At 40.9% G+C, this 10472-nt stretch overlaps 2 protein-coding genes across 12 annotated transcripts in view; one reads left to right on the forward strand and one right to left on the reverse strand.

Annotated features, from left to right (window-relative positions):
• TMCO3 (transmembrane and coiled-coil domains 3) overlaps positions 1–9504 on the reverse strand; it is a 42812-nt gene extending 33308 nt beyond the window's left edge. The window contains exons 1-4 of one of the 7 annotated variants that reach the window (XM_015587378.2): positions 9306–9504; positions 7852–7946; positions 5533–5620; positions 3343–3866 (exon numbers count right to left, since the gene is read on the reverse strand). In XM_015587378.2, the coding sequence (XP_015442864.1) occupies positions 3343–3786 (444 nt within the window). In that variant the 5' untranslated portion in view covers positions 3787–3866; positions 5533–5620; positions 7852–7946; positions 9306–9504. Of the gene's footprint in view, positions 1–3342; positions 3867–5532; positions 5621–7851; positions 7947–9010; positions 9282–9305 lie in introns of those variants that run through there. The other 6 variants (XM_025044958.1, XM_015587377.2, XM_015587379.2 and 3 more) reach the window with 6 other exon arrangements.
• Positions 9505–9699: 195 nt separating this feature from the next.
• The window catches only part of DCUN1D2 (defective in cullin neddylation 1 domain containing 2), a 32342-nt gene continuing 31569 nt past the window's right edge, over positions 9700–10472 (forward strand). For all 5 annotated transcript variants that reach the window (XM_025044962.1, XM_025044960.1, XM_015587382.2 and 2 more), the window contains exon 1: positions 9700–10010. Coding sequence is in view for 3 of the 5 variants with exons in the window: in XM_025044960.1 (XP_024900728.1) it covers positions 10008–10010 (3 nt within the window). In the remaining 2 variants the exon portion in view is untranslated. The remainder of the gene's footprint in view (positions 10011–10472) is intronic.

The raw sequence follows: 10472 nt of genomic DNA on the forward strand, positions 1-10472 counted from the left end.
CCTGTACTTCGGAAATATTTTCAGGATGCAATAATATAAAGCATAGATAAGTTTTCTTTCTTTCATCAATTCAATGCCAGAGAGAGCCCTTTGTGCCTCATAGGATTAATGGAATCAAACCAAATTTCCAAACTCAAAATATTTAGTCCTTAGCTCTATACCCTCTCTATGTTAAACACTCTTTTTTTTTAAATGAATACCACAAAATTCCTTAATCTGACCACTGCTCCAACATGCAATAGCCAAAACCACATTGCCATGACAATCCCTAGTGTTACTTTATCTCTCCATCTTGATTTGTTGTTATTCCTACTGATCCTCAGGTCATCTTTCACTCCCTCCTGACAGACACTATTACAGTGATCTATGGATTATGCAGCCAGCTTCTCCAATATCTCCAATTAATCCAACCCACATCCCTGTTCATGGAGCAACACTGACAGCTTTGATGTTCTATTTCTGACCCTGTTGGAAGGAAGTGGGGGAGGGCTTGTGGAACAATGTTTACAAAGTCTACAGTATTATAATGTCCTAGGCCTTCACATTTACTCACCAGTAACTCACTGACTCACTCAGCAATTTCCAGTCCTGCAAGCTCCACTCATGGTAAGTGTCCTATACAAGTGTACCATTTTTTCTTTTATACCATATTTTAATGTACCTTTTCTATGTTTAAATAAACGAATACTTACCATTGTGTTACAATTGCCTACGGTATTCAGTACAGTAACATGCTGTACAGGTTTGCAGCCTAGGATCAATAGGCTATGCCATATAGCCTAGGTGTGTAGTAGGCTATACTATCTAGGTTTGTGTAAGTGCACTCTATGATGTTCACACAATGAACAAATCACCTAATGATGCATTTCTCAGTACATATCTCTGTCATTAAGCAACACAACTGTACATCAACAAAAGTAATATACTACTCTAAATAAATTCTGAAGATCATCTATTTAGACAAAAAACACTCACTGAATACTGATTATGTTCCAGGCACTGTGCCTACTAGGTATGGAGGTATAGTTGTTCTTTCAAAACAGCTGTGATGCTTGATAATTAAGCTATCAATTTCTAAGCAGGATACACAAAAATTCCAAATTACAAATGGTAAATTACTCCAGAAGAATCTAACAGTATTAACTACCTGGAAAACTGATGGATAGTGTTGGTAATAGAATTTAATACATATATTTTATACAATCATATTTAAACTCAAGCTATCTTAAATCAATAAACGTACTATTAAAATATGTATTCACATTTAAAGGAGTGGGCATAGCTAGGACAGAGAAGTGTCAGGACAGTCCCAGGGACAAGGATGGCTATTTTATAGATCTCTACTCAATATCATAGCAACCCATCTAACACACAGCTGGGGGCTATCAATACCTGGACTATCTCAGAGATACAAGGCAAGCACCAGTGTAAGCTGAAATGTTGTTCATTCAAGTTGTAGAAAGTATGCATATTTGGTTCAATGTCACTCAAACTCATGTTCTCTATTTTACAGTAAAACTACCTCTAAGTACAGTAATCCCCACTTATCTTTGGGGGATACATTCCAAGACCTCCAATGGAAGCCTGAACCTGTGGATGGCATCAAATCTTACATGTTTTTTCCTATACACAAATCTTACATGTTTTTTCCTATACATACATTCCAAGACCTCCAATGGAAGCCTGAACCTGTGGATGGCATCAAATCTTACATGTTTTTTCCTATACACACATACCTTTTCACTTAAAAGCAGCACTGTATGGCTTCTCTTTGGCATATCCGAATTGCCAGCACCACTACTCTGTTCTTTGGGGCCATTAGTAAGTAAAATACGGTTACTTGGACACAGGCACTGCTATACAGAGATAGTTGATCAGATAACAGAGATGGCTGAGTGACTAAGGGGCAGGTGGCATACACGTTGTGGACACCATGGACAAAGGGATGATTCACGTCCCAGGTGAGATGGAGTGGGATGGCACGATATTTCATCACACTATTCAGAACAGTGTGTAATTTAAAACTTATGAATTGTCTATTTCTGAAATTTTCCATTTAACATTTTCAGATCTCAGTTGACCAAGAGTAACTAAGGCTGTGGAAAGCAAAACCGTGGATAAAAAGGGACTACTGTATCTCTCTTTAAAACCAAGGAGTTTTAATGTCTTAACTGTCCAAGAGACTCTGGCAAGGCAGTAACACTTGTTTAGAGGACAGCATCATGGTCTGTTTCTAACACGAATAACACACAAAATAGACAAGATGACTGAATCGAGTTGGCCAAAAACCCTGACTTAGCCCTTTATCCCATGACCATACAGCCATGAGCTGCTAAATGATGGAGATACATTCTAGCAATGTGTCGTTAGGTGACTTTGTCATCATGTGAACATCATAGACTGTGCTTACACAAACCTAGCTGACAAAGCCTACTACTATAATTGTATGTGCTATACTTTCGCATGACTGGCAGTGTAGTAGGTTTATTGACACCAGCATGACCACAAACACATGAGTAATATGCTGTGCTCAGATGCTACGACAGCTACAGAACTAGGCGATAGGAATTTTTCAGCTCTGTTAAAAACTTATGGGACCACTGTCATATATTCAGTCCATCACTGAAATGTCATTATGTGGCACATGACTGTATTTCCATCCCAAATAACCATACTTTGGTAAAGAAGGTTTTAATAAGTCAATATCTTCTTTATTTTTTCAGCTATGAAGAGGAAATGATATTTTATATATTTAAAATACCTGGCACATAATAAATGGTTTGAAAAAAAAATTATATATGTAATATCACACCTGCTATAGTAATATTTTTCATTTTAAAAGTGTACTTCATCAAAATCTTTAATTCAAATGCATATATCCATTTAAAACGGATTTTAATATTCTATTTTTAGTATACGGATGTTGAAGAAAATCATAAATTAATTAAAAAAAAAAGAAAAAAGAAAATCAAACTTCACACAGAAATTCTTGTCAGAAAAAAAAAATTCTTGTCAGAAACTCAAAATGTTGATTGCAATTACAAACATATATTTATTTCCACATCAGTTTATTGGAATAACTTCAGTAACTATTTTAATCACCTGAGGATTTCACAATAGAGAAAAGCATTAAAGAATGACTCCTTCTAGAAGTGATAAAATATGCTAAAATAGTATGCAAAAGGAAAAGATTCCCCTACACATGATTTTCTCTATGTGTTTGATTATGAACAGATGCCCTGACAGATCACACCTGCTGAAGCATCAGCACTGTATTTTTCTCTTTCCTCTACTTTCTAGCTCAGAGTGTGAATTGTTTTTTCTCGGTAGATGAGGACTAACCTTTATGGCAGCCTCTCTCAAAGCCTCCAGGCGCTGCCTGCTGCTCTCTTTCATGTTCACAACGTCCTTGTAATCTCCCTGCAGGGCTCTCTGGAGTCCATGGATAGCCTGGAAGACTGAATTTTCACTTTCATTCAGCTCCTTTTGGAAAATTTCAAACGTGTGCACTTGAAACAGTTTCTCTTCATCCGACAGGCCAACGTCTTTTTCCACTGCTCTGATTGCATTTTTCAGTTTGTTAAGAACCACAGTCTTTTGGCGAAGAAGCCCAGATAACTTTCTGCAACCATCTAGGACCCATTGCTTCTTCTGTGTGATAGCTGCCCCTTTGCCTCGGTGTAACTTGATGGCGTGTTTTGCTACCTCTTCATGTTCTGCAGCATTTGCTATTAAATGAAGTAATGGAAGCAACACCCAGAAATAGTTTTTTTCCAATACCTTCATGATCCAATTTTAGAGGACAGGGCAAGGCAGTCCAGAGATTTCTGCTAAGTTGAGCTTGCATTTTAGATACACATTTTCAGCTGAAAAAGAGGCTTATTGTCACATATAGTTGAATGATGATTCATTACTACTGAGATCAGAATTAAAGTATTAAATAATTATACCCAGGAAACTATCACTGTTCTGAAGAAAATGTTATTTTTCCTAGATTAATAATAACATCTTAACTATTTATTGCACTTAGGTTAAAATCAAATATTCATTTTAAATATTTATGGTAAAGTATGGTTCCTGGTAAAGAATTGAGATAAAAGCTTTCATCTGAATGTAAAGGCAATATTTTTAAAGAAAAACCTGGCCTCATGTATCTACTAAATCTATCATGTGCAAAAAAACAACTCTATTTAAAGAGGGTCCATGTATCAAAAGCCAGAGAATTCACAAATCAGTGAACCACCTGGAGGAAACATGCTCTGTATCATTTCAGAAACGAAATCTTTTGAGCTACTGTTAGCTTGCTCTGTCATATTGTTTGCTTTCAAAAATTATTTGGAATTTGCCAAATTTCTAAATTTCAAAAGTCAGTCTACAGTTAGGTGCTAACAAGATATCAAGGATAAAAAAGATCTCTCAAAATATAACATTTAGATCTCTCAAAATATAACATTTAGATCTTAGGGCTTTAAAAAAAAGATCTATATAAAAAAGATCTCTCAAAATATAACATTTAGATCTTAGGGCTTTATAAAATGTTCGAACATTTTCAGTCATCCAAATTCAGGCTCCATCTCTTTCTCTCTTTAGGAAGACTTCAAGCGATATATATGAATTTATCCTGGTAAGTGAAGCACACACAGGACCCTGGACATGATGAGATGAAGGTTTCAGTGTAGGCAGCAGTGGGAGCTGCAGCTGTGGTGTGAAAAGATTATAATAAGCAATAGGTAGGGCTGTGTCCCCCAGAGGAGAGCCTTATCAAGGAGCAGGGGCAGCTGTGTCAGAAGGTCACTAAGAAAGAATGACCTCAGAAGTAGTAAAATAGACTAAAGAAGGAAGAAGTAACAAATCCAAGAGAGGCCAGTAAGATATACCCTAAAAAATATACACTGAACCTGGCAATTAGGAATGCACTGGGCACAAGTAGTTAGGCCAAAAAGAAAACACAACAAACCTAATTTACACAGGATTTGTAGCTAAAGGAAACAAAACTTTCATATATACTACCTAATCATTCTTAATAGCAGCATCCAATGGATTACCCTGTTAGGAATTCCTACTCGACTGTCAAATATCCCAATATTTCACCTACCTTGAAATGTTTACTAAAATATATAACTATACTTTAACTGGTAATCCCAGTTCTAATCAGTTTAATCTGGTTTCCGAGGCAAAGCAGATTAGATGCAGCAAAAATAAAAAAAGGTGGTATTTCTAGAGATGGAATTCTAACCAAAGCAAGAAATGACAGCCAACAGAAAGTGAAGACAAAACAGAGTTTAGGAAAAAGAAGCACGAGAACTCAGCAAAGACTAGCAGCCCAAGTAACCTAAGAGGTGAACTGTTTTATGCACTTCAACAGATCCTGAAAATACCACTACTAGAGAGCAGAAGAGCCACCAATATTCAGAATGACAATCAAAAGTCGCTAAGAGAAGACTATATTCTGGTTAAAAATTCAGGAAACTGTTCAATGTTAGTACAATTTTAGACACTTCGCTCCTAATATTACACAGAAAATTCACTTACCTAGAATAGTTCACTTTCTAACAAGGTAGGATAAATGAGAACTTGCTGTTGCTACAGTTTAAATACAACTGTAAGTAAATGTTTCCACCTTAAAAGTAAATAAAGGATTAACTAGTCATAGTAATACCTAGCAATATAGTTGATCTGTTATTTTAATGACTCATTTAATTGCTAAGTATCTATTGCTCCAAAAGAGAAAGAATTCAATTGTACTTCAGAAGTATACACTTTTAGTATCCATTTCAGAATCAAGGCAGAAATTTCAGATGTTTCCTTAATGCTTCCCCTAAAAGTGACTTTCTTATGGATTTTAAACTTCAGAAAAATAACCTCCTGCATAGTTTGTGCATAACATCCCTCTGTACGCTTCTGGTTCTTTTCTCAAACAAGTTCCTGAAATGAAATTTATCCCTCTACCTATAATACCCAAGAGAGTTATTAATTTTTATGAGACAACTTTGAGAATTTTAGTTGTAGTCAAACTATTTCCACTGAAATAAGCTTTTATCATCAACATGAAACTGATATTTATAGAACCTTAAAATATGAATCATTCCTTTTCCATAAACTCATTTTATTTTCTCTTCAAACTTAGCTACCAAATCCAATGAACTACTAAATTGTAGCATGCTTTTTCTTGAGTAAATAGTAAACATTTTTAGATTCAGTGTTTTTCATTATTGTTATTTTTAATTAAACAAAAAGACACTTTAAGTTTGTTGTTTCTATAAGGAATTCTCCAAATTTCCATATTTTGAACTACTGATATGTACAACCTAGGAAGATCTGAAGGCTGAGTGAGGAGAGCTTATCACACACACGATACGATTCCACTTATACGACATTCTTAAAATGACAAACTATAGAGCTGGAGAATAGATAGTAATTATCAGGAAGGAGGAGGGGGTAGCTGTGGCTATAACAAAGCAACAGAAGGGACCCTGTGGGACAGAAATGTTCCGTGTCTTGACAGTGGTAGTGGTCGCACAAATCTACATGTGACAGAAATGTGCAAATCTAGACACACACCGAGGAATGTATGTAAAACTGGTACAATCTGAATTAGGTGGATGAATTTTATCAATGTAATCTCCTGCTTATACTATAGTTTTGCAAGGAGCTATCACTGGGGAAAACTGGGTGAAGGGTCTACAGGATTTCTCTGTATTATCCTTACAACTGTATGTGAATCTATAATCATCTCAAAATAAAGTTTTAAAAATTCTATATAAATGCTTATTGTTTCCCACTAGGTCCTTATCATGTGTAATGATCACCATTTACATTGCAGAGCAATGGAAACCATGCCCATGACATTTTTTATATTTTAAACTACGAAATGCCCTAAAACAGAGCTTCAAGTACAGCAAAACTCTGGGTTACTTTTCATTTAGAGAAATAGCGAATCAATGAGCACAACCCCTCCTGCAAAGTTCTTATTTATACATATTCCAACATTAATTAAAATATATATCCCCAATTTTGCCAAATTTCTAATGGGTTCTGCTGGTTTTAATAAATGCAGAACAGGATTCCCAAAACTTACTTTAAAATTGACGAAATTACCTGATGAAGAAAAATATTTGTAATGTCTTAAATGATTTAGAATAAAAAGGCAAATGGGTTCACCATTAAGCCTACCTGACACAAACCAAAAACTTCCAATACTTTCAATTCACTATTATTTTACATAAAAATCAATTACTCTTATTCTATTGAGAATTTTTAATAATTCAGAAATATCACATATCATTTACTGGATAAAAAAAACTCAAAGCAAAGCACAATAACATAGTCTAAGATCAGGCTTTCCCAGAGCCAAGTCACCAAAGTTAAAGATTTCTCCCATACACCGCTAACTTTAGGTAATGTGACTGCAGGGAATGGAGGAGACTATCTCCATAGACATCTGCTGTTAGGAGGCACAGAGCCTAGAGCCCTAGGGTCATGCAGTCCTTTCAAGGAAAGGGATGGGGAGGCCTAAACGGGAGGGGAGAATGAGGGAGAAGCAGCTCCTATTTTTCAATTTTATGTAATTGGCTAATATTTGAAAACCTCATAGCTCTGCTACGCAGCCTCTTGCTCATGTGCAACCACAGGTCCCTCCACTGTCTCTCTTTCTCAAGACTTTCCAGACACACTGCCTCAAATTTACCAGATCAAACTGCTGAGAGTCTAGACTGTTCACCACACAAGTGCAGCAGAGGCCACACCAGCTAGTCTCTAACTTCACTCCCCACAGCTCTCCCTACTGCCCACCAATGGTGCCAGCCCTGTCCACCCAACTGAACTCAGGCCGCAAGTGTGGGAGGTACTGACCTGGTGCCTGGGCTACAGACAGGAAATTGGGAGCAAGCAGTGTGAGTATGGCAGGTAGAGGGTTAACAAGTCCAGTGCTAGTTATTTAGCTTTTCCTGAAAAAGGGAAAATATGAAGATTTGTAGTTAAGTAGTTCAAAATTAGAATTTCTTCATGACACCAACACTTTTAGGTCTTAAAAGGCGAGGAAACTCCAACAAATAATCTACATCTCAATATAATTTCTGGAGGATTTAAACTTTAACAAATGAAATGATGCAAAGTATATTTCTTAAAAGATAATGCACTCATAATCCTGTAAATACATTTTATGGTTGATTCTCATCTAATTAGTAAAAGAACTGGAGAATGAGTTGAGAGGAGGGAAGGAGAAAGAAAACTTTAACGAACATTAAAAATCTTTAAGGCATTTAATTGTTAAACTGTATAAAAAACAAATATTCCATTGACTAACCCAATCACTGAGACACTACTTTTAAAAAATTGATGAACCTATAAAATACTCTGATCCAGTGAATAATTATAAAAATAAAAATGTAAAACTCTGAAAATGCTGTTACCTTATACCTAGATCATGATACCACCTAATAATATGTGAACGTCAGAGCTTAACAGTGTTACAAAGTGTGTTTAAAATTATATTTATTCAGGTGCTATTAGGTGAGGTCCAAAATGGACTGAGACGCAAGGCCTATGAAGAAGGTTGGAAGTCTGCGACCAGCGATTGTTCTTTCTTTACAGCCAGAACAGCGGACGTGCGGGGTGGGAGGGAATAAATAAGAAGGGACCTGCAAAGAAGAATTCTTTTGGGGGAGGAGTAAAGGATCCACCTTGGCACTCTCCTCCGCCCGGGTTCACGTGCGGGAAGGTGAACTGGCCGCTGAAATCCAGCCATCAGTGGGTATGCCCTGTCTTTCCTGGGAGCTGGCCCAGAACAGCCAGTCAGTACATCAATATAGTTAATGGATGAAGCACACAGAAGGCGTTAGGTCTTGTGTGTGAGCCTGTTTATATGACCGGCTACAACAAGAAGTTCACACCTAAGTTATGCAGGCCGGCTGGGGGTCTGTAAACCCACCCAGTCGTTTAACCACTGACTTGGGTCGCTTCCCCAACTTCACGGATAAAGACTGCACGTCCCATCACTGGCCCATCAGACCTTCTTGAACAGAATCCCGGGGTCCACCACCAGGTCCATCTGTCTTTACAAGAGGTTGTGAAGGACGCTGAACAATCACCCTCACACACCGCAGGGCCAGACGCGCGCGCAGGCGGAGACACGGAGAGCGGTGCTTAGCGATCTGAAGGATCCGGGTCTGAGAGACAGACCCTTGAGAAGAAGAACAGGGGAGACCCGGGGAAGGGGAGACCCCCGGGAGCGAGCCCCGAGGGCCCGAACTTCCGGCAGGACCGGAGGCTCCAAGCCTCTAGCCCGAACCCCACGCAGCGCTCACCGGGACGTTCCGGAGGGCGCGAGTCCTGGGCCCGGCTCTCCGGCGCCAGGAGGTGAGGGGCGGACAGGAACGCGGCTTTCCCGCATCCCTTCGCAGGCAGCGGTGCCGGCTCTGGGGCAGGGACAAGGACCGGGGCGGGCACTGGGAGGGCCCAGGCCGCTCGACCCCTCAACTGAACGCGCTCTCGGCGGACAGGGCTAGGACGGAGTCACGGCTCCTTTAAGAGGGTGGGGCAGGGTTCCGTCGGCCCGGGGAGGCGCGGTGCTCGTCGGGATTTGTAGGAAGGTAAGGAGTACCCGCATACTGTTGGCCCACGGGCTGCGCAGTGCACGATGGGATTTGTAGGAGGAGGGCGGGCCTGAGAACTGTCGACTCCCGGGTGGTCCACGCACTTCGGAGTCGGAGGAGGAGAAGGAGGCGCGTGCGGGTCCTGCCGGTCCCCGAGAGCGCTATGCGCGTCGGAGTGGGGGAGGGAAGGGGGCGGGGCCTGGGTCCGGTTGGCTCCCGGGCGAATTGGTGCACGCCGGGAGTTGGAGTTCCGTCGGCAGGACCTGTCGCCACCTCCCCTGCGCCCCTCCCGGGGCGTGTGTCCCAGGAGCCGACTCTGAGGACGAGGACGGAGTGGCTGGACTGGAGCAGGAGGCGGCCGGGCCTCCTGCGCAGACGGCTGGGCCGGCAGGAAGCTGGGGAGCGCCGGAGAGAATGGTAGGTGGCCCGCAGTGTCGCCTTCCGCCTGGCCCTTCTTGCACACCCGGGGCTAGGGGAGCTCCGGGGTCGGAGGGCCGGGGCCGAGCCGGGGAGCACCGGGCGCGAAGGTCATAGACTTGCGAGGTCGCGGTCCGCCCTCCTTCGCAGAGGCGCTGCTGGAGGTGGGGAGGCACGCAGGTGGGAACCTGCACGGCTCTGGGCGAGACCCATCCAGTGACCCAAGTGCAGCGTTTGGTTTGACGGGTTGGAGGCACAGGTCGAGCAGAGGGACTCCGACCAGTGCGAAGCACGAGCTGCCAGGTGAACGAGGAGGGAGGGACGTTTCGGGCAAACGCAGCATCCTGTCAGAGATGAAACAGACAAGATAGAGCCTTTGAACATTGCCAGTATTTCTGTGTGGCTGGAACGTGGAGTTCAGGGTCGACAATGGCAGAACTACACAAGTAGGGCCTTGTATTT

Source organism: Pteropus alecto, unplaced genomic scaffold (genome assembly GCF_000325575.1).
Source record: "Pteropus alecto unplaced genomic scaffold, ASM32557v1 scaffold13, whole genome shotgun sequence".
In the NCBI taxonomy this organism is placed as follows: domain Eukaryota; kingdom Metazoa; phylum Chordata; class Mammalia; order Chiroptera; family Pteropodidae; genus Pteropus; species Pteropus alecto.